The sequence below is a fragment of the Drosophila bipectinata genome, chromosome 2R, assembly GCF_030179905.1.
Source record: "Drosophila bipectinata strain 14024-0381.07 chromosome 2R, DbipHiC1v2, whole genome shotgun sequence".
Classification (NCBI taxonomy): Eukaryota; Metazoa; Arthropoda; class Insecta; order Diptera; family Drosophilidae; genus Drosophila; species Drosophila bipectinata.
In genome coordinates this window covers 24,973,593-24,998,007 of record NC_091737.1, presented here as the reverse complement: position 1 = coordinate 24,998,007, position 24,415 = coordinate 24,973,593, and the positions used below count along the sequence as shown (strand labels likewise).

Sequence of the window (24,415 nt, the reverse complement as noted above, 5' to 3'; positions counted from 1 at the left end):
CCTAAATGGGCAAATGCAATTTGTACAACCATATACGCATGTGAGTGTATGTGTGTGAGGGTGGGCTGGGCTGGGGGAGGTGTAACAGATGTCTGTAAATTGCTTTACTGACTGACTGACTCGACAACTGGCTGGTAGCTGGTGGCTGTTGGCGGTCGTTAAACTGCTGCTTTTGCTGCTGTTGCTCCTGTTTGGTTTGTTGTCAGTCAAAGTGTCAGTATGTACGAGTCGTGTTGCAGGTGTGATGGCGATGCGGCAATAGCGATGCTGTGATGGCGCGGGTGTCTGTGTCGGAATTTCTCTTATAACTGCATTAATCCGAGCTTATGCTCCACGGACTCGGGCCGCCAATTAGTTGTTGTTGCCGCAGCAGCAGTAGCAACAGTAGCAGCAGCAGCCAAATGTTGTTGTTGGCTCAACATTGCACATACAACTGCAGCAGCAGGAGCAGCAACAGCAACGTCAGCATGAGGCATTGCTTACAGGTGCTATCCGGCATCCGTTGCTTGTCAGTGGCCGCGTTTAACGCTACACTTAAACAAACAGCCGCGTGCGTACACAAACACCACACACACACACACACACATACTCATACACACATACACATATGCTCACCTGCAAGCCGCGAAAGAAGCAGAACGGCAACAACAACAACACGGCCAGGATGTGGCCACCTATTAAGTGATTTTAACACTTTGCCGTGCCATGAAAATTGCAAAAAGGCAACGCCGTTGATAATTATCCCTTAATTGCTTAATGAGCGGCACTTGAGCAGCTACGTCGCGTCGCCGCCGTAACGGCGTAAGTTTAATTAATGCCAATTTAATTACCACATCACACCACACACACACTGACCCACACACATGGCGACTTGACTCTTGAAACCGAAAGGATTTTCACATATTAAGGGAATTAAATGGTCAAGATACTGAGGGATTTCCGCTTGAGTTTTTATTCAAATTCATTTATAATATCGCTTAATTATTGTGTTTATAAATAATTAATTATTTCCTGCATGGCTTGGTTATCTCAAGACCAGGCTAGCTGGCATATATGGCTACTAATCGTTCGGCTAGAAGCCCCGAATGTTTGCCCGAATGTCTCTATTAGCCAGGCCCATAAGTTATTTGGTTGTTTGGCTTGATTAATGTTCACCTGGCCATGTTCCGAGGAAAGCTCTAGCCATTGAGAGATATACAGAGGGGGGGATATGGTGGTCCAGCCACTCGGACCTCGCTTTTGTGGATTGTCAGTGGCAGCTTCATTTACGCTTTACCCTTTTCCATTGCCGGATGGCCCACGGCGGTTTCTTCTCTCAGTGATCTAATCTTGCTATTGGCCCGGCCTCGGTCTCCGGTTCCAGTTTGCCAGTTACCCATTTATATATACTCCAATATACATGTACATATATATTTATGTGATTTAGCTGATGTGCCAATTCAATTATTTCTACCTACATAGGATTTTTCCACATGGCACTAGCAAACATTCATATATATAAACCGATAAATGCCAGGCCATACATACCATGTGGCATATAAAATAGTGAATGTAATTTTATTCACATGTCTGGCCGGAGGCCAATCCGCTTGCCCCGCCGGCAGCAAATTGCACGGCAACAGCAACAGCAACATCAGCAGCAACCCCGGAACAACGGCGCACCTCATCTCGGGTATCGGTCGCTGGCTCTGTCTTCAGTCAGAGCTAACAATATACAGGTGCACTGGGAGAAATGCTTGTAGAAAATGAGCATTAGTTTGTAGCTTGCTTAGGAATCTTAAGGACAAAGTGTATATTTCGATCGTGTTTGGATGGCCAAACTATTAATATTATACCTAACTGGTTCTTGTTCCTAGTTATGCTAACTAATACTTTTGTCCAATAACTTATAACTTTTCTTCTAAACATTTTTAAGAGATAACATCTATATAAATTAGTAAGTATTTATATAATTTCTTGAAATATTAGAAATTTTTTGAAATTGATTCTCAAAAAACATAATTTTTCAATCTAAAACCCTTTAATCCTTCCCTAAGTCCAAAAATCAAGCTTGCCAAAAACCCTAAGTACTTTGACTTCACCTTTTCTCTCACTGTATCTATATGGCATATTATATGCAGAGGGGACAGGGGAACTGGGCTGAAATCCATCATTGGCGCATGGCCGCGGGTCACATTTGGGTTGAAATATTATAATTACAAGCGAACGCCCGGGGGCAAGGCAAGGAGAGGTGAGTCGAGCTGAGTCGTTGTCGTTGCCGTTGCCGTTTCTGTTGCCGTCGAACATTGGCATCGCATCTCGCTTAGCCACGCTAACAACCAGCCCCGGCAGCGGGAAAGAGAGGGCCCGAACAGCCAGCGAAAGAGAGGGCGCGAAACTGGACGGATATGGATACTTAGTTGCCGTAGTGGTTGTGTTTACGTTGCGGCTGATAACATGGAATGTTGCTATTGTTGGTGTTGGTGTTGCTGGGGAGCCTGGGGCATTTGCAGCATGTTGCATACAACATGCTCGACAAGAGACGGCTTAGACCCTATCGAACAGCATAGTCTGCCATTGTCTTTGCTGAGCGCTAGTTCAGAGTGTTTTTGATCCCAATTTTTGAGACAGTGTTTGTGGTAATGCTAGTGCTTGTGTTTGTGTTTGTGTTTGGCAACGACAACGGCAACGAGAACGGCAACAACAACAAGTAAACGGTGGCAGGTGAATAACAGTTGGGCTATTGCCACTTTTTTGTTTGTTTGCATTGCTAACTTGTTGCACGGCACGTGTTTGGACAACTGTCGGGAATCGCACTAATGGTGCTGACTGGGTGTCTGGGTGGCTACCTGGCCTGGGTGGGAGGTGCATTATAGTCACAGCTGCCGCGAAGAACAACACTCACAAATACCATATAATTTAAGAACAACACGATTGCACTGAGACTGCTCTGTAATTATGAACCGGTGGTGGTGGCCCTGTTTTTGGAATCACTGTCGCCGAAATTGGTCCAAACTCCGGCTCTGCTCGGACAGATGGTGTTGGCCAGGTGACAACCACAAAAACAGGCCTTGCGGTCCTCAAAAGGAGGCGGCTGGGTCGGGCGCTGGGACCCTCATTATATGCAAAATGCATAGGGCCGCCAGCCACTCGAACTTAACTTATTTTTAACTTGCACATTTTTCCTCAGTCTCGGCTGTGCCTGCGCATTGCCACGGGCCATCTTAGTTGCATGTTCGAGCAATCCTTTTCCGTTCTGCAGCATGGAGCTGTTGCTGCTGCTGCTGCTTCCACCCCAAAAAGCAAAAAAGCTGAAAAAAATGTAAACTGGGAAATAAAGAACTGGTCGTCTCTCCCATTCATAACTCGCGGCTATGTCTTCTTTTGCATTATATTTCCCTCATTCTGCTTGTCTTTGGATATCAACTGTCAGTTTTCGAGCTAAAAACGCCTCCGGACTAGTTTGTAAATCATTAAAATTATGCACTCACACATACACACATCCGCTCCATATCCATTATGCCTGTATGAGTGTTTATGGTCGGGGAAGTTGGCCAAACTGCATAGGAATCATTATGCAGTTAATGACAAATGTCTCGCTAATGCTAATGACAAAAGGATGTCGGCCATTGTCTCCTGGCCCCGCCTGAATTCCAATGGACGATGAGTGCCCATTATTAAAATTAATTCATCTAATATTAACCAGTACCCATATATCTTTACAAGAAAGGGGATAGATCTTTCTTGAGATGACTATTTATACCCCAATCAATTGGCTTTTAAGTTCGAACATCTCAAATTCAAATATATCTGAGAGATAAAGTAATATTAGATGTATTTTAAAAAAAGCTTGAAAAAGAATGTTATTAAACACAATTTTATGAGAATTTATGGGCCACAAATATAGGAACCCATAGATATAATTAACTTTATAAATATTAATAAAAATATAAAATAATGCATGCCATTAATAATGTCTACTTTAAGAATCATTATACAAATATTTCATTATAAAATGCATTGGCTGTAAAATGATTACCATTCAAATGTTAATGTAAATGTTGTGCCACATATGGATGAATGGATGGATGGATTGATGAATGCTTGAATTGATGGGTGATATGGGATATGAGGCTGATTTTGTTGAAGCTTCTGATGGTGATGCTGCGGCTGCTGCTGCTGCAGTTCGGTCGTGCGTTAAAAATTTAACGCGAATTTCAGGCTGCGGCGGCAAAAATGGCATCATTAAGTAAAAGCCCCGCGGCCAGACATTGTGAATTTTATGAGCCTTTTCAAACATACATACAAACATACACATACGTATGTATATAAAATATATATATATGTTTTTGTTGTTTGCTGTTTGGCGTTCACTCAGTATCGTTAATAATAAAAAATATATACATATTTTTTAAAAAACGCAAACACACACAGCCTCTTGATGAGCCATTCGTTTGCGGCACACACACACACACACCCACACACACCAATACTTTACACACAAACAAACACAAACATATAATAGTAATAATAAAAAATCACAATAATAATGATGCTGAATGGTGTCGGCCAGCGAGGAGCAGTAAAAAATCTGCAGAAATTCTCAGCATATGCGTTGGTATTTTTAATGTTTGTACAACACCCCACACCCAGACCCACTCCCACTTATATGAAGTATGATATTGATTGACAAGCAAATGCACAAGCCTAGAATAAATATCCAAGAGGAGAGGGGCGGAGAGGCCCTGGACGAGGGACTAGGGGCGTGGCGCGTGGGCTACTTTAAAAAGCCATCAACAAATAATTACAAACGATGGCAGAGGAAGTGTATAAATGTCGACGCTGATTTCTGATTTTTGCAGCACTCTTGCTGCTGATCCAGGCTATACATATACATACATATACATATATCAGAGTGGCATATATATGAATCCTGCAGCTACTCCCCCTCGCAGCCCCCAGCCGCCCCCTTTGCCTCCCCGCATCCGTGCAGTGGCCCCGCAGCGTTCCAAACAATAAAGCATAAAGCGCGCCGCACACATTTTGTCGAATTATTTTGTTGGCAGTCCGCTGGCGGCTAACTGCAGCAAATTGGCTTGAAATATTGGTATTGCCATATGTATGAGTTCGTATATGAGTGACTGAATGCCCGCATATATGTATACGGGATGCGATTGTGTCCCCGGTGCGGCTGTGTGCGTGAGCTTGTGATTAAAAAAATATTTAAAATGGCAAAAACGCAGAGCGACGTCAAAATAAAGGAGTCCTCCAGCGCCACGGTTCTCCTCCTCCTGCCTCATGACTCTTGCCTCATTTCACTTGAAACAATAGAAGCCCCTTGAGTGGCTGAAATGAGCTATGCGGTTGCAATAGTTATTATTCAAAAAATAGTTTAATAAAGAGGCAAGAGGGTCTTAAAAAGTATTTTCGAAAGACTAGTTTTAAGCCAAGTTAAGCTTTTAGACCAAGTCGTGTCACGTCAGAGTCTCTAACCCAGATCGCGGGTGCTGCATCGGGCAAATATAGAGGAATAATATTGCGGCAAACGTACATACTTCAAAATGAATATGGCCGGGGGATAAATAACCGAGCATTCCGAAACAATTGCCAATGAAAAATGATGCGACACAGTATTTGGTGGGTGGTTAGGGGCATACTTTGTTTTTCCACTCCTGCGGGCATTTATCCAGAGGGGTGGTGGCAGAGAGGGTGGCCGAGTGGGTGGCCGAGAGGGTGGCTAGGCAAAAGTTCGCACTCATTTTAATTACAGCTGCCTAACTGCAGGCCTCACTGTACCAATGTCTGTCTCTATACCCCCGTCACCCTGCCTCACTCTGCTATATTTCTGGTGGCCTCTCGTGTTTTGAAACATGCCCCGAGGCGTATTTATCACAAGTTTTTCTTTGCATCGCCCGGGGGCAACAAAATATTTCAGCTGCCTCCATCGTCGTCGCAGTCGCAGTCGCAGACGCTCGTATTTAGCCGCGAGGCTTTCTCCGCTCTCCGTTCTTCGTTCGCTGTTTGCCCCGTTCTTCCTGCCGCCGCCGGTTCTTCTTCAAAGTCTCTGGAGCTGATGCCGCACAAAGTTTCATTTCGTTTGGCCTGGGGGTTCAGCGTTCTATGCTTTGTCATTAACACAAACACGCACACTCGCACCAATACACACGCAGGCATACGCACACCAAGGCACTCGCAAAAATACATAGGACAATCGGTGGGTGTCAGCTGTACATGCACCAATACATACCCATGGCCAAGGGCGGTAAAAACAAACAGGCTTTGATATTTACAATAATAGAAATCGGCCACAAGTACAGATACAGTGTACCACCCCCATGATTAATGCAGTCAGGCACGGTCAACATTTTTAAGGACACTTGTCTCTAAAACAAATAAAAATTTAAAAAATACTACAAAGACTTTCATAATGAAATAAAGGGAAGAGAAAGTCACGAATAATGCTCATTATAATTGCCACAAATAATTATTTGAATTTCTTTCTGTGTACTATGAAATCTAATATTTGTATCGGACCTAATTTAATACATCGATTTATAAGCCAAGCGAAAGCATTTGACCCAAACCAATTGTTCTATTTACAGTTACAATGTTAATTGCGCCAGCTTAGTTGCAACGAACAACAACAACCAGCAAACAACAAGAAACAGCAATAGCAGCAGCAACGTTGCAACGGTAGCAACAAGCGCCACAACGGGCCACTTAAACCGGAAATAGACTATTAAACGTTCACACGCAGCCCCCCTTCCAACACACTCTCACACACATACACATACACAAATACAACTACAGTTGCAGCATCATATGGTGCGAAAGCCAAGCAGCTGAACAACAAACGCAACTTCGTCGCTCTCGCTCTGCTGCTCTCTCTCAAGGTCGTCGCAGTGGGGTCTGCTGTCTCATCGCAGCACAGAAGACGCCAGAAACGAACTCCACCCGCAACACGTTAGCAAGAGCCAACAACCAACAGCAACGTCGAACCGCAACCCGTTTGAGCCAACGAGGCCGCAACCACAACAGTTTGCGATACAGTTCTCGACAAACTTTAGACGCGAATGCAAGTGAGGTAATTGCCAGCTCCGAAAAATAGGCAACAATCTGCTCTCAGCGGAAACGGAAGTAAACAGTTTGAGCGGAGTTTAAGTGTTTGACGTTTTTGCGCGCGTTCCTCAAAAACATTTCGCCATTTCAAAAAATATAAAACTGTTCCCAACGGAAGCTAAAATATCCGAAGATCACCGCGATCCTAGGATATATTCCCAAGGCAAACAAATCTGATCTTATTATCTACGCGCGCGTTGTTGAAAAAAAAGAGTTAAAGTGCATTTCCTAAATATACCAACCTTTTTGTGAGTTAACTAAAAAAAATATGAGAAATATTTTATTTTTCTGTTTTCTTTATTTGAATTTTTAACTAAATAAGTCTCAGAACAAAGTAGAAGATTTATATTTTGAAATATAAGATACTTATCTTACTAATATTTATATATTTAAAAAGATAATATTCGCTTGACCTAATTTTGTCTGTACAATATATTCTTTAATCCTTAATCCTTCATATAAGAAACTCTTCATCCTCCTATAAATTGCAAAAAAAAAAACTAATTAATTTATTTATAATCTTTCTTAATATCTTACCAAAAACAGAACTCCGTTTGTTGCATTGGATCAACGATCGCCGTTGACGGTGGATTCCTCCTGCCCCAAACGGTAAGTCTTTTATTTTCAACCTTTTACAAATCCCTGCCAACAACCTTCGAGCTGGCCAATAAATGAGTTTAAAAAAGATTCTGTAATAAACGAATTTTTGACACACAACAGCATCAAAACTCCAAGTTGCATGCCACCCGACCTCTTTTCCTATTCCCCATATTCAACTACTACTGATGCTGCTGCTGCTGTTGTTACTGTTGTTGTTGATGTTGCCCGTTTGGTTTTGGCCAAAAAGGCCTCGGGCAACTGATTTTCGTCTCTCCCACATGCCAAGTCAGAAATTGTGCGCCATAAACGAAGACTGTTTAAAAAAAAAGAAGAAAAAAAAATTATGCGCCTCAAGTGCTCTGTACCCGCACCAAAGGAGAAATAAACAAAAGTAAGAAGAGTAACCGACGGGGCGCGGGCAGAAGGAAAGCGGGATCGAGGGAGGAAAAAAATCATACAAAATTCGCCCCTGGCGCTTTTGGGCAACCTTAGCCCCCGGCTGAGTTATGTGTGCAGACGAGAACGAGTCGCATTATTTTTTCTACCTTAAAGGCTATAAAATACGATGGTGCTGCTCGGATGTGGGACGGTGGACGGTGGAAGCTGGACGGTGGAGGGGAGGGTATCCAAAGGAGGGACTAAGCAGGCAGGGCCAAGGGGCCAGCTGTGACCGGTTGTATTGTGGCTGGTCGAAAACTAAGCGGCCAAAAGATGACCCCCGGGCCAGATACACACAGCACACACATAGTACAACAAATTTTTGTTTAGCCAGCGAATCGACGTTCCGTGAGAGTCCCCTGTCCGTTTGTCCGTCCAGGCTGTTCGTATGTCCGTCTGTCCGTTTGTCCGTTGAGCCGGAGCCAAGTCAAGAGGCAAAGTTCAAAGCAAGAGCTGCATTCTGCGAAATTGTATTCAAATAGGGAATCAAGTTTTTGGGGAAAAGGAGGAGCAAGTCGCTCAGCGACCTTCGCCTCTCTTCGCGTCTGCTTCTCTTTCCGCCAATGTCTCGTGTGGAAGCAACTGGTTTTTGGTCTTCGGATTCGGTTCAGTGTTATCTCCAGATACTTTTTTGTCCTTCCTTTTGTGCCACCAGCCCCAAAGAAGAGCTCCCTTCGTCATGTGCAGACTCCGAGGAGGCGGAGTCGCAGTCAAAGTCGCGCTTGTTTGTCTGTTTGTTTGGCTGGAGCCGCAGCTCGCGTTTGCTCTTCCTGCCCATTGTCGGGTTATCCCCCAGCTAATTTGTTTTCATTTTGCGGATTCAAGCTCCAGCTACTTGGATTCGCATTTCCATTCCCATTCGCACTCCCCGTTCACGTTCACGGCCTACGTCAGCTACTGTTCAAGCTTTTGGAGCCCGCGCCATCGCTGGCAAAGTGATTTCCATTACGAGCCAATAGTCAAAGGACTCTGGCGCATTCTGCTGCATTTGAATGGAGGTTGCAGGTTGTGCCACAAAGGCTCTTAACACGCTGTGTGTTAATTAAGCCGCAATTCGGCATCATTATCAGCATCAACATTGCGTCGCGAATTTGCCACCAACAGAAGCAATTTCAGTTGGGTTTAGGAAAAGGGGTTCGACGTTTAGCTATCACGTAGCTCTTAAATTACTTGGGTTTTAACTATTTGTTTAATTAATATTACCTTAAAAAGGAAGGTTTAAGTTTTCTGTAATTTTTTCCAATTAATTACCATGTAAAAGCCCTTTAATGTTTCCCATTTATTTGGCACTATTTCTTATCTTTCAATTAAGATTATTCGAAAGTCTAAACTTCAGTCTTTAAACTATTTATCATATATTTTTAAAATTATATTTAAAACCCTGACCTAAGTCCTTTGCAAAGACAACTTGTTTATGGATCATGTTGTTATAAACCCTCTCCCTGATCCTGATCCCTTTTGCAATACTTCTTGTTTACTTTCCGCTTATACCCCGGATTACCCCTTTCCAAAGCCGGATCCCTCAGACCTGTGCACCTGGCATGCCGAGTGCATTCTGCTCCAGTGGCTTTTGTGTTGCATCTGCTATTGAGGTTGCTGCTTTGGCTGGTGATGTTGCTGCCTCTGTTGCTGCTTCTGTGTTGCAGCTATTATTGGCTGCGATATGCACACGCAAATTGCACCAATTAAGCGGGGCGCATTGTCTGCCGCTGCCAGTTACACTTGCTGCAACAGGACTCGGTGCGTCAGGACGCATGAATGGGTTTTGTGGCTGAGCCTGCTTTTCTGGCTGCCACTTCCCTGTCGGATTCCGATTCGTGTTCCATTGTTTCCAGTTTTGCCGTTCGAGTGGAAACATGACTGTTAATTATTATGTACACTTGATTAAGTAGCGTTGGCAATCAGAGTCCCTTCGGCCCCCAGTACCGTGCCTGCCCTCGTTGCACATTTCAGCTTTAGAGCGCCTTTTTGCCTCACCTCCAGCCACCAACGCTGCGTATGCGCAATGTTTTCCAACCGACTCGCCTGCTTATCCTTTGCGCTTTTGACTTTCAATTCAATTTTCGAATTTAGCAATGGAAAAACATCCTATCTAGGTAGGATGCAGGAGCTACACATCCCGACACACAACGGAATATAGATTTATCCTGAATATATTTATATTTTGCTTGTCGTCGTCGTTGTTTCAGCTTTTTTGTGTGTTTTTTCTTTGGCTCTGCCATGCGGCATGCGATGGAGGTCTGCGAGTTGTGAGTTGGCTGAGTAATGTTTGCTCTGCATACGTAGTTACCCCTTGTCCCTGCTGGCCCATGCCGCTTCCAGTCCCTTCCTCGTTCTAGGAACTCTCCCTCTCGCTCCCTTTCCCCCCCTTTTTTGCTGAGTGAGCCATATGCAGCGCAATCGTCGTTTTTATTTAATATTTTCTAATAAATTTTTCAAAGTTTATTTTTGAAAGCCTTGCAGCGTTTTAATATCTGCTGCTTCAGTATATGCCGGGACTCCAGTTACTCACTCACTCAACTTCTGCCAGACTTCCCTACCGTCCTCCCCCTCCCACTCCCCGTCCATACACACATACTCATGCATACATATATCTGTATGTATATGTATATATTATATATCGCATATATTTGTACAATTTGCCATGGCGCACACATTCTGCAACTTTGGCCAACAATTTTCGAAGGGCAGTCGGGAAGCAGTCGGGGTGTGCCTGGACTGATTTCCCATATGCCGCAGCTCCAGATCCAGCTCCGCCATTTGGACCCTTTGGCTAAAGACGACGTCGACGCAGAAGTTTGAGTGAGACTCTCTACATGTGTGTCTGTGTGTGTGGCTGTGTGTCCTGGGCAACTGCAACCCGAGATGGAGCCGAAAACGGAGCTGTAGTTTGGGGCATCCTCCTAGTTTTTGGCTTTTTGTGTTTTACTTGGATCCTGGACGAGGCTAACTGACTGACGGACTGGATCTGGTCGGCAAAAGTTTTTCATTTGCCTGCTCATCAGCGTTTTGATTTTGGTTTTGGCCAACTGCGAAACGAAAACAAGCCACTCCGCACCACACCATGCCCCACCACATGCCCAAAAACCATTCCACTTCCAGAGAAATCACCCAAGGCGTTGGATTCTTCTCAACTTGGCCGGAGGACATTTTGCAGATTTTTCCACAGCTCCTTGGATGGATGTGCTTGTGCTGGTGCTGGTGCCTGGGTGTGTGTTTACTTTATGTTTGTCTTGGCTATATACACAAACGGTCCGCATTCCCTTATCTGGCTCCCTGGAGTCGTAAGTTTGCTTTCATTTTCCTTTCCCCGAATAAAGTCCTGCCTAATTGGAATCCTCCCACTCCCCCATAACATAATCTTGACTCGTGATGCAAGTGTTGCAGTTTGATAAATCTTCTTCTGCCAAAGTACACATGTAGTATAGTCAAAGCGGGGGTCGAGGCGGAGGCAGCACTTCCAATGTTTTCATATTAACTTTTCGAGGTGAATCCAGTGCAGTCGACGCCGACGCTAGCTCCAACGCCACCGCTGACTGCGCTGCCAGCTTTGGCCGCAAGCGTTTTAAAATTGAGATAAGATTTTGCCTCAAAAACTTTCGTTTTGCTTTTTTTTATTTTTTCTATTCTTTTTTTTATTTTTTTGTTTGATATATTTTTTGTTTTTGTTCTCGTCTCTTGTTTTTTTGTGCTGCCTGGGGAGCCGTAAGGCCATGAGTCTGGGAGACCAACTTAGGTATGATATCTTTAAATGCAGGCAGCACCCACACACATGAGCCAGGGGAGTGTGTGTGTGTGTGAGCCAGGCTAAAGCCAGAACGGACACGACTAGACTTACCTACCAATCGCAAAAGTTTGCGCCTGCAGCTCTTTTCCCCCCTCCATGACCTCACTACCTCCGTCAAAACCCTTATCCTTGGGAATCGGAGTTGGAGCCGAGTTGGGCTTGGTAGGAGTATCCTTGCCGTTGTGGTTACTGGCTATGTTCCCTGCTCTTTTGTTGTTGTTTCTGTTGCTGCTGCTGTTGCTGCTCTCGTTGCCCTCAGCATTGCAAGGATAAATGAATGAGGAGGCACCCACTTGCACACACACATGGACACACTCATATGAGAAGGAGAAGCCCTAGAGGAACCAGCTACACTGAGGAAAAAGATGTTATTTTTGTTAACAGAAACCTGGGGGGGCAAGCTAGGACGAGCCTACAATTTCAATATATTCTTCAAAAAGTATAGACACTCATTTAATAATATCCCCTGATTTATTCTCTCAGTGCTGGAAGGAAACCAAGGCGAGTATGGGATAACCCCAAGTTTCAATCCAACCAGCGCGAGGCACCTTGCCCAACTACAGTGGGCACTCGCTCATGCAGAGCCCCTGGAGGATTACCTTCGCTTTGCGGGGGCAGTGCCGCAGAAGAGCTGGGGCTACCCCCCCTCCAGTATCCCAGTATCCGATGAGCAGTGGTGATGAATAAGCCCTCCAACTGCTCTGCGAGCCAGAGCAGTCCTTTGGACCCGAGTTCCGTCCGTGTATTCCACCCGTGTTCCTCCTTGGCGGGGCTGGCTTGGCTTGGCTTGGGTTCTGGTCTGGTTTGGCTTGGGTTGGGTTGGCTTGGCTCGCTTTCCTTGCTTGGTTTCGTTTCGTATCCATCCATGATTTCCGCACTAATTCCAAACGATCGCCGCGGGCCTAGTCAGCTTTTGCCCTTTTTCGCTCGCTCTCGCTCTGGCCGGGTGGCGCCGTCTCTTTCCGTCTCCTTCCAGCTGGCAACCAGGACACTCGGGCTGTCTGGTCTGGCCTTTGTGTGCGGAAGGTTGGCTGGCCGCAGGACATTTTCTAGGGTTACATAGTCAGCGTCGCAGTCGTCAACGTCTGATGCTCTGCCTAGGTGTGTGTCGCTATCTCAGTGTTAGTGCTTGGCATGTGAGTGTGTGTGTGTGGGAGTGTGTGATAGTATGCGTGTGGGTGGTGTGCACTTTAGCTCATTTCTTGGCTTTTGTTTTCGCTTTTGTCCTGTTTTTTGGTGGGCGAGGTGAGGGGAAGTTGAGGAGAGGCGGCTGGAGGGCGGAGGAACCCCCAGAACCCCAAGTCGTGGTCGTTTTGGCAATTGCCTGGGTTGGGCTGAAATGGACAGGTCTGAGTTGAGTTATCCACCCCCCATAGCATTCGAACATTGAGCATGTGCCAACGGCCAGTTTTGTTCATAATTCCTTTTTGGAAAATGGTTTGCCCCGAGGCTAGGCTGCCTCGTCCTGGGCCAGAGCCTGAGCCTGAGCCTCGACTGGCCAGGCAACCTGATATTCGGCTCTCAAACTCACAATCTCAACAATGGCAAACTAATAAGCTCACAGCCTGGTTATCTTTCTCTGTGGCATGTTCTCTGGAACAGAAGACCTTATATCCATCCCCCCCAGAAATGTGCAATGCCAAGAGTTGAGAGTTAATGGCATTGCCATTAAAACCAGACTGCAATCCTGCAACCAGAGCCTGGGCTAGATGGCACATGATGTTGGGCCAGAGAGAGGCCGGAATGCAAAGCAACATCCTGGCCAGGGAAGCCTCCTGACAAATATGACTACGGGAAAGGAAACTATCTCAAAATATATAACCTTCTAGAGATGCGATTAGAATTAATTATTCTTTAAAAAATAAGTTCTTAAAAATAGTATATGATGTTTTAAATATTATTTATACTTAAGTTTAGGTTAATCCCTTTACATTTTATTTTTGGCAACCTCACGTGCTCATCGCTGGGTCTCATCTCAAGTGTAACCAAAGGCGCTGCGAACAACTCCACCAGCTGGCCCGCCCTCGACTTGTCCCACTCCTGCCCGCTCCCGCCCGAACAGCCCCGGCAGCCTTACCTCCTTTCGGCCACCCCCCGCTCCACCAACTCCTGGGCCCATCCTTGCTACTAGACGGCATAGAAAAGATACCGCCCCAGGCGATAATGGACTAGAATAGGATGCAAACTGCAGTGCTTGTCTTATATACAATACCGTTAGCTCAGGGTGTCCACACCCACTCGCACACACACACACACATACTTGCATGTGTGTGTGGTTTTTGTTGTTGTTGTTGCACCTGCTCAAGTGGGCCGCAAAGCAATTGAAATTGAATTGTTTGTGTGGCAAGCCAGAGAACTCGGGCATTGCATATTTTGTGGCTGCAACTGCTGCAGCTGCCGGCCAAGGCGCACAGGAGGGGAGGTGAAGATTGGGACAGTCTGCATGGGAGGATGGCTAGAAAACCATTAAGCCAGATCCCCCATAAACGAATATCCAATGTTTGATTGAACGCATTACTCACGCTTTATAATTGCCGTAAATTAATAAAATTCAACTGGCACTCTTGCCTCTCTATCGCACTTGTGCTGCCCTCTCGCCTCCTCACCTCTTCCCATTTTTTTTATATTGGCTGGCATGAGCATGAGAATGCCTTGCAGACATTTATTTTGTGCAATTTTTTGTGGTACTGGTCTCGGTTTTTATTTGCTTGTAAGCCCCGTACCGTTCGACGTCCACTCTTTGCGACTCTATTCGGTCGTTGTTGTTGTTGCTGACCCTCCTCGTCCATCTGCATTTGGCCATATAGTCTCCAGCCCCCCATCAGTCCACTCCACTATAGCTGGTCTATGCTCATTCGTATTTGAATGTTCATGTAGTTAAAGTTAATCAAATCGTAATTACCCAGCCCCAGTCATATGGCCGCAGGGCTTCAAACATTTAAAAAAAGCAAACTTGTTTAGCTACATGGATAGTACACGTTTTCCAGCCATAACGAAGACTGAATGCTCTACAAAGGTAGAGCACACAAGCCTAACAAGTCACCGGATCGAGAAGAGTGCTTAGAACACTTCCCACATTTCCAAACCTCACCCGAAGTCCTGGTTACCCGATTTCTGGCTAATATTTACAAGACCATTGACGAGAACTGTCTGTTAGCCAAGTTAATGTGCAAAAAACATGAGCACATTTGTCATACGGAGGGAAAACTAGTTTCTGTTATTAATTCATGCTCCTGCACTCGGTATACTGATACTGATGATGGCCATTCATATTTGTGAATTAAGTTGCCACTCTGGAGCCGGGGAGGAGCTCCGGGTAATTGGTATTGACTTTGTTAAGACACGCCAACACGGGCCACGTTGCGTATACGTTATAAAACAAGAGCTCATCATAATTGGCGTTGAATCCACATCGCAGTCAGTCTCTGCCCCTCGAAACAATGCGATTTTCGTGTGAAATTCGACTCGCAGCACTTGCGGCTAAACGCGATGGCCAAAACGATGCTCTCGAATGGCCGCTAACATTAACCGGGCCCTGGCGAGCCTGTTGCCTGTTGCCTGTTTGGCGATTTTGTCTTGTCCACGATCGCTTCGGGCCCGAAAGCCCCGTAACCGAGATGTAAGCTTCGCGAAAAACCAAATATTCCCACACAATCAGCCCAAGACTATGGTCATATGGATTATATATGTATGTATGTCTCTTTCTGGCTCGTTACAGCCATCTCTTTGGACTTATCGGTGCCTTTTGGTGTGTGAGTGAACTTTTATGGGGCCCTGTGGAGCCCTGTAAGCGATATTGGCCCCATCGCGGCATTTTCGTTGTCACGTTGTTGGGTTTCCAAGTAATCAGAGTCAAGCCAATTTATGTTTCAGTTTCAGGCCAAGTGGGTTCTCATGATTAGGGAGCCACTTGCCAGCCAATTTCCATTTATATAAGCTAATCTCTACTTAAATAAATACTAATTATTGGCCCATTAATTATTTGATTGCAGGAAAAAATGCGATATGGATCGAGAGCGCGAAAGAGATGTCAAGGCCCTGGAGCCACGCGATTTGTCCTCCACGGGCCGCATTTATGCCAGAAGCGATATTAAAATCAGGTGAGTTTCGGGGTTAAATGTTTAAGAGGTTGAAGATTTATAGAGGTTCTTTTATAATATAAAATTATATAAAATATGGCTTTCTATTTCAAAATCACGAAAAAGGGGTAACTTCCGGTAGTTTTTATCCATTTTTCGCTATAGGGTCCCTTGAAAATGAGGTTTCCCCTATAGGGTCCACAGTGATAGCCATATCTTTCCCAATTCTCATCTGATTCTCAAGCGGAGTACCTTAAACGATTTCTAGATCGATTCTCCACCATTCTGCATCAAAATTTCAAGACAAAATATTTTTTCGATTTTTTGTCCATTTTTCGCTCCTTGAAAATGGGGTTTTCCTTTATAGGGTCCACAGTGATGGCCATATCTTTCCCAATTCTAATCCGATTCTCAAGCGGAGTACCTTAAACGATTTCTGGGTCGATTCTCCACCATTCTGCATCAAAATCCTGAGACGAAATATTTTTTCGATTTTTTGTCCATTTTTCGCTATGGGGTTCCTTGAAAATGAGGTTTTCCCCTATAGGGTCCACAGTGATAGCCATATCTTTCCCAATTCTTATCCGATTCTCAAGCGGAGTACCTTAAACAATTTCTAGATCGATTCTCAACCATTCTGCATCAAAATCCTGAGACGAAATATTTTTTAGATTTTTTGTCCATTTTTCGTGATGGGACCCTTTGAAAATGGGGTTTTCGCCTATAGGGTCCACAGTGATGGCCATATCCTTCCCATTTCTCATCCGATTCTCAAGCGGAGCACCTTTAACGATTTCTGGATCGATTCTCAACCATTCTGCATCAAAATCCTGAGACGAAATATTTTTTCGATTTTTTGTCCATTTTTCGCTATGGGGTCCCTTGAAAATGGGGTTTTCCCCTACGGGGTCCACAGTGATAGCCATATCTTTCCCAATTTTCATCCGATTCTCAAGCGGAGTACCTTAAACGATTTCTGGATCGATTCTCCACCATTCTGCATCAAAATTTCAAGACAAACTATTTTTTCGATTTTTTGTCCATTTTTCGCTATGGGGTCCCTTGAAAATGGGGTTTTCCCCTACAGGGTCCACAGTGATAGCCATATCTTTCCCAATGCTCATCCGATTCTCAAGCGGAGCACCTTTAACGATTTCTGGATCGATTCTCCACCATTCTGCATCAAAATCCTGAGACGAAATATTTTTTCGATTTTTTGTCCATTTTTCGTGATGGGACCCTTTGAAATTGGGGGTTTCGCCTATAGGGTCCACAGTGATGGCCATATCTTTCCCAATTCTTATCCGATTCTCAAGCGGAGTACCTTAAACGATTTCTAGATCGATTCTCCACCATTCTGCATCAAAATCCTGAGACGAAATATTTTTTCGATTTTTTGTCCATTTTTCGTGATGGGACCCTTTGAAATTGGGGGTTTCGCCTATAGGGTCCACAGTGATGGCCATATCTTTCCCAATTCTTATCCGATTCTCAAGCGGAGTACCTTAAACGATTTCTAGATCGATTCTCCACCATTCTGCATCAAAATCCTGAGACGAAATATTTTTTCGATTTTTTGTCCATTTTTCGCTATGGGGTCCCTTGAAAATGAGGTTTTCCCCTATAGGGACCACAATGATAGCCATATCTTTCCCAATTTTCATCCGATTCTCAAGCGGAGTACCTTAAACGATTTCTAGATCGATTCTCCACCATCTGCATCCACCATCTGCATCAAAATCCTGAGACAAAATATTTTTTCGATTTTTTGTCCATTTTTCGTGATGGGGTCCCTTGAAAATGAGGTTTTCCCCTATAGGGTCCACAGTGATAGCCATATCTTTCCCAATTCTTATCCGATTCTTAAGCGGAGTACCTTAAACGATTTCTAGATCGATTCTCCACCATTCTGCATCAAAATCCTGAGACGAAATATTTTTTCGATTTTTTGTCCATTTTTCGCTATGGGGTCCCTTGAAAATGAGGTTTTCCCCTATAGGGACCACAGTGATAGCCATATCTTTCCCAATTCTTATCCGATTCTCAAGCGGAGTACCTTAAACGATTTCTAGATCGATTCTCCACCATTCTGCATCAAAATCCTGAGACGAAATATTTTTTCGATTTTTTGTCCATTTTTCGTGATGGGACCCTTTGAAATTGGGGGTTTCGCCTATAGGGTCCACAGTGATGGCCATATCTTTCCCAATTCTTATCCGATTCTCAAGCGGAGTACCTTAAACGATTTCTAGATCGATTCTCAACCATTCTGCATCAAAATCCTGAGACGAAATATTTTTTAGATTTTTTGTCCATTTTTCGTGATGGGACCCTTTGAAAATGGGGTTTTCGCCTATAGGGTCCACAGTGATGGCCATATCCTTCCCATTTCTCATCCGATTCTCAAGCGGAGCACCTTTAACGATTTCTGGATCGATTCTCAACCATTCTGCATCAAAATCCTGAGACGAAATATTTTTTCGATTTTTTGTCCATTTTTCGCTATGGGGTCCCTTGAAAATGGGGTTTTCCCCTACGGGGTCCACAGTGATAGCCATATCTTTCCCAATTTTCATCCGATTCTCAAGCGGAGTACCTTAAACGATTTCTGGATCGATTCTCCACCATTCTGCATCAAAATTTCAAGACAAACTATTTTTTCGATTTTTTGTCCATTTTTCGCTATGGGGTCCCTTGAAAATGGGGTTTTCCCCTACAGGGTCCACAGTGATAGCCATATCTTTCCCAATGCTCATCCGATTCTCAAGCGGAGCACCTTTAACGATTTCTGGATCGATTCTCCACCATTCTGCATCAAAATCCTGAGACGAAATATTTTTTCGATTTTTTGTCCATTTTTCGTGATGGGACCCTTTGAAATTGGGGGTTTCGCCTATAGGGTCCACAGTGATGGCCATATCTTTCCCAATTCTTATCCGATTCTCAAGCGGAGTACCTTAAACGATTTCTAGATCGATTCTCCACCATTCTGCATCAAAATCCTGAGACGAAATATTTTTTCGATTTTTTGTCCATTTTTCGTGATGGGACCCTTTGAAATTGGGGGTTTCGCCTATAGGGTCCACAGTGATGGCCATATCTTTCCCAATTCTTATCCGATTCTCAAGCGGAGTACCTTTAACGATTTCTGGATCGATTCTCAACCATTCTGCATCAAAATCCTGAGACGAAATATTTTTTCGATTTTTTGTCCATTTTTCGTGATGGGACCCTTTGAAATTGGGGGTTTCGCCTATAGGGTCCACAGTGATGGCCATATCTTTCCCAATTCTTATCCGATTCTCAAGCGGAGTACCTTAAACGATTTCTAGATCGATTCTCCACCATTCTGCATCAAAATCCTGAGACGAAATATTTTTTCGATTTTTTGTCCATTTTTCGCTATGGGGTCCCTTGAAAATGAGGTTTTCCCCTATAGGGACCACAGTGATAGCCATATCTTTCCCAATTTTCATCCGATTCTCAAGCGGAGTACCTTAAACGATTTCTAGATCGATTCTCCACCATCTGCATCCACCATCTGCATCAAAATCCTGAGACAAAATATTTTTTCGATTTTTTGTCCATTTTTCGTGATGGGGTCCCTTGAAAATGAGGTTTTCCCCTATAGGGTCCACAGTGATAGCCATATCTTTCCCAATTCTTATCCGATTCTTAAGCGGAGTACCTTAAACGATTTCTAGATCGATTCTCCACCATTCTGCATCAAAATCCTGAGACGAAATATTTTTTCGATTTTTTGTCCATTTTTCGCTATGGGGTCCCTTGAAAATGAGGTTTTCCCCTATAGGGACCACAGTGATAGCCATATCTTTCCCAATTTTCATCCGATTCTCAAGCGGAGTACCTTAAACGATTTCTAGATCGATTCTCCACCATTCTGCATCAAAATCCTGAGACGAAATATTTTTTCGATTTTTTGTCCATTTTTCGCTATGGGGTCCCTTGAAAATGAGGTTTTCGCCTATAGGGTACGCAGTGATAGCCATATCTTTCCCAATTCTTATCCGATTCTCAAGCGGAGTACCTTTAACGATTTCTGGATCGATTCTCCACCATTCTGCATCAAAATCCTGAGACGAAATTTTTTTTCGATTTTTTGTCCATTTTTCGCTATGGGGTCCCTTGAAACTGAGGTTTTCCCCTATAGGGTCCACAGTGATTGCTATACCTTTCCCAATTCTCATCCGATTCTCAAGCGGAGTACCTTAAACGATTTCTAGATCGATTCTCCACCATTCTGCATCAAAATCCTGAGACGAAATATTTTTTCGATTTTTTGTCCATTTTTCGCTATGGGCTTCCCTTGAAAATGAGGTTTTCCCCTATAGGGACCACAATGATAGCCATATCTTTCCCAATTCTTATCCGATTCTTAAGCGGAGTACCTTAAACGATTTCTAGATCGATTCTCCACCATTCTGCATCAAAATCCTGAGACGAAATATTTTTTCGATTTTTTGTCCATTTTTCGCTATGGGGTCCCTTGAAAATGAGGTTTTCCCCTATAGGGACCACAGTGATAGCCATATCTTTCCCAATTTTCATCCGATTCTCAAGCGGAGTACCTTAAACGATTTCTAGATCGATTCTCCACCATTCTGCATCAAAATCCTGAGACGAAATATTTTTTCGATTTTTTGTCCATTTTTCGTGATGGGGTCCCTTGAAAATGAGGTTTTCCCCTATAGGGTCCACAGTGATAGCCATATCTTTCCCAATTCTCATCCGATTCTCAAGCGGAGTACCTTAAACGATTTCTAGATCGATTCTCCACCATTCTGCATCAAAATCCTTAGACGAAATATTTTTTCGATTTTTTGTCCATTTTTCGTGATGGGGTCCCTTGAAAATGAGGTTTTCGCCTATAGGGTACGCAGTGATAGCCATATCTTTCCCAATTCTTATCCGATTCTCAAGCGGAGTACCTTTAACGATTTCTGGATCGATTCTCCACCATTCTGCATCAAAATCCTTAGACGAAATTTTTTTTCGATTTTTTGTCCATTTTTCGCTATGGGGTCCCTTGAAACTGGGGTTTTCCCCTATAGGGTCCACAGTGATAGCCATATCTTTCCCAATTCTTATCCGATTCTCAAGAGGAGTACCTTGAATGATTTCTGGATCGATTCTCCACCATTCTGCATCAAAATCCTGAGACGAAATATTTTTTAGATTTTTTGTCCATTTTTCTTGATTGGACCCTTTGAAAATCGGGTTTTTCCAATATAGGATTTTCCTCTCGCGGAGATGTCGCCTTCACTGCGTTGCATACTTTTGACCAAAATTATAATTCCCTCTGCAACAGTCGTTTCTGAAAAATATTCTGATTTTATAAAAATGTTCATTATTAAAACTCTGGGGAATTATAAGCCACTTTGGAGTAGCTAGGACAGTTGTTAAAACAGAAGTAAATTCATCCCTTATATGACCATGGAAACCTAGTCCTTTCACTGTAACAATTATCCTGCGACTCCCTTTGTCCTGAAACTCATTGTGAATTCGTGAAATGTTCTCGCCCGCAGCGCTTCACCCACCGTCTCGCCAACGATCTCAAACTCCTCTTCGCCCACACCGACGCCGCCCGCCAGTTCCTCAGTGACGCCCCTGGGCCTGCCGGGGGCGGCGGCGGCTGCTGCTGCCGTTGCAGCCGCTGCTGCCGCCGGCGGAGCGGCATCGGCGGGGGCCAGTTCCTATTTGCATGGCAACCACAAGCCCATCACCGGCATTCCGTGCGTGGCAGCCGCCTCCCGGTACACCGCCCCCGTTCACATCGATGTGGGCGGCACCATCTACACCAGCTCCCTGGAGACGCTCACCAAGTATCCGGAGTCGAAGCTGGCCAAGCTCTTCAATGGCCAGATACCGATTGTGCTCGACTCCCTCAAGCAGCACTACTTCATCGATCGGGATGGAGGCATGTTCCGTCACATTCTGAACTTTATGAGAAACTCAAGACTTCTAATTGCCGAGGATTTTCCGGATCTGGAGCTGCTGTTGGAGGAGGCCCGCTACTACGAAGTGGAGCGTAAGTATTTAATAAATAAATAAAATAATAAATTGAATATAAAAGTCTTTTAAATAGAATCCAGGTTCTAAATAATGGATTCATATACGCTACTTAAACGTAAAGTTAAATGCCTAAAATAGCCTTTTAATTGCATGGTTGGCTTTTCTGGCAGATTACAGTAATTATTTTTCTCTGTGCACTGGTCCAACCGGTCATGGCCACTAGCCATGGCATTTATAGCCAACTAATTTGCGCTTCCTCCCATCTCACTCTCACTCAACGTCTACCATTTCCATTCTCGTTCTCGGTCTCCGCCCGCAGCGATGATTAAGCAGCTGGAGAGCATGCGCAAGGATCGCGTACGCAACGGCAACTATTTGGTGGCGCCACCCACTCCACCGGCGCGCCACATCAAGACGAGCCCGCGGACGAGCGCGTCGCCGGAGTGCAATTACGAGGTGGTGGCGCTGCACATCTCGCCGGACCTGGGCGAACGCATAATGCTATCGGCGGAACGGGCGCTCCTCGACGAGCTCTTCCCGGAGGCCAGCCAGGCGACACAGTCGAGTCGAAGCGGCGTGTCCTGGAACCAGGGCGACTGGGGGCAAATCATCCGCTTTCCCCTCAACGGCTACTGCAAGCTGAACTCTGTCCAGGTGCTAACGCGACTCCTCAACGCCGGCTTTACCATCGAGGCCAGTGTCGGGGGCCAGCAGTTCTCCGAGTATCTGCTGGCGCGGCGCGTTCCCATGTGATAGGCTCAGGCTCTAGCTCCAGCTCCATCTCCAGCTTCGGTCCGCCTGGAAGCATCATCTCCATCACCATCAACAGCTTCTGCTCCGGAAACAGCAACTTCACGTTCCGTATCCTATTCTGGTGCTGGCCCAGGCCCTATTCGTCGAGGGCGTCTCATCCAAGTGCGATCCAAGCGCTAACTGGCCTAAATAAATTGCCAAAAAACCATTACAAATAAGGGGATTTTATCAATCTAAAGGATTTTCTATAATTTGTATTTGAAACTTCAGTTTTTAGTCTAAACTATAAGCTTTTATAGTGTATCATATTAAATTGGTTTAAAGTCCTTAAATCTAAATTAAAATGTTTCTGTCGTTGCCAAAATGAAAACCTTTTTTTGAAGTTTTGATTGTTAAACTGGTTCAGAATATCTGTATAGCTTAAAAATAAGTAGTATGTTTCAATTTTAAGAAAACTTAAGCGGAAACCGCAAACTTTTATTCTCAATATTTTGAAACCGAACGATTAATAGATACTTTCCCCAAGAAACTTGTAACGGCTTGGAAAAATAATGAGCCCATTTAAAATTATAGAGATCTTGACACTTTGCTGCTCTGAGTAGATGTCTTCATGGCCCGGAGACCTGTTCACAGCGGATGCAAGTTCTGAATCTGAATCCAAATGTTATTTAATGTTTACCAATTAAGTTTGCTGGCACAAAAACACTCGACTTGTGCGTATTCTCTTTAGCATTTAGTGAACCAAGAGCCCAGCACTGATTTTGTTTATTAACCTTGCGTTTAAGTCGTATATTGTTTTCTCTAAGTATACCACCTACTGCAAATTACCTTGAGGTGTTACATTAAATCAAATTGGCCACGAATCGTCGGTGGCATAAATTACAGAACATACACAACCAACACACCAAACACACAATCACAAAACACTGAAAACCTATGCTAAAGTAATATAAACTCTAAAAAAAACAATGTAACTCACAGCGAAAATAGTTTTGTAGTACATAATTGATGTAATTGAACTTTTATGAATGTAAACTATGGGATAACTTTTTCAATATATACGAACCGACATCTAAATAGTCTACACCAATTCAAATACGAATCCAATTACATGCAAATATAGATATATTCAACAAAATACAGTTTGCGACCACGCCCTCTATAGAACAACCATTCGAATTGTCTCAATTGAATATTTAAATAAAGCAAAAAGTACGTGTATGTGGTCTACCTTTCTCTTGGGAGTGTTAAGTTTTAAATTTTCAATGTGGCCATTTCTGAACGGCGCCAAAAAATACCAGCTTTTATTAGATATGGCACTATCGAAAAGCTTACTATCGAAAAGCTTTGTTTAAAAAGCTTTCAGCTTCAAAACTTCAATTCGCCCATACCAATTTTTATTCGCTCTTCTTGCCCCTTGAAGAACAGATTTAGAAATCTCAACAGAATCAGCCTATCTACTACATTAGATTATTCGAGATATATGTATACTCTTTATCATTTAAATTTGTATTAGAAAAAACTTCTTAAGAAGTCAGAATATCTATCTAAAAGACTCCCAGCCAAACCAGTTTTGCTTAATTGTTTTCCAATAATAACAACCATTTTATGTTTATTAAAAAATATT

The 24,415-nt window shown here is 43.9% G+C and overlaps 1 protein-coding gene across 4 annotated transcripts; it reads left to right on the top strand.

Moving 5' to 3' along the window:
* The first annotated feature begins 685 nt into the window (after positions 1–685).
* Positions 686–23,028, top strand: twz (BTB/POZ domain-containing protein twz). Of its 4 annotated transcripts, none has more exons than XM_070278625.1 (6): positions 686–801; positions 6,582–7,063; positions 7,645–7,707; positions 15,916–16,023; positions 21,549–22,051; positions 22,355–23,028. In XM_070278625.1, the coding sequence occupies exons 2-6, from the start codon at positions 7,053–7,055 to the stop codon at positions 22,786–22,788; spliced, it is 1,119 nt and encodes a 372-aa protein (XP_070134726.1). In that variant the 5' UTR covers positions 686–801; positions 6,582–7,052; the 3' UTR covers positions 22,789–23,028. The 4 variants fall into 4 exon arrangements, with proteins under 4 accessions (XP_070134726.1, XP_017087345.1, XP_017087346.1 ...); XM_017231856.3 differs by lacking the exon at positions 686–801 and adding an exon at positions 2,559–2,618; XM_017231857.3 differs by lacking the exon at positions 686–801 and adding an exon at positions 2,559–2,618 and having other exon boundaries at positions 6,582–7,346.
* The last annotated feature ends 1,387 nt before the right edge of the window (positions 23,029–24,415 follow it).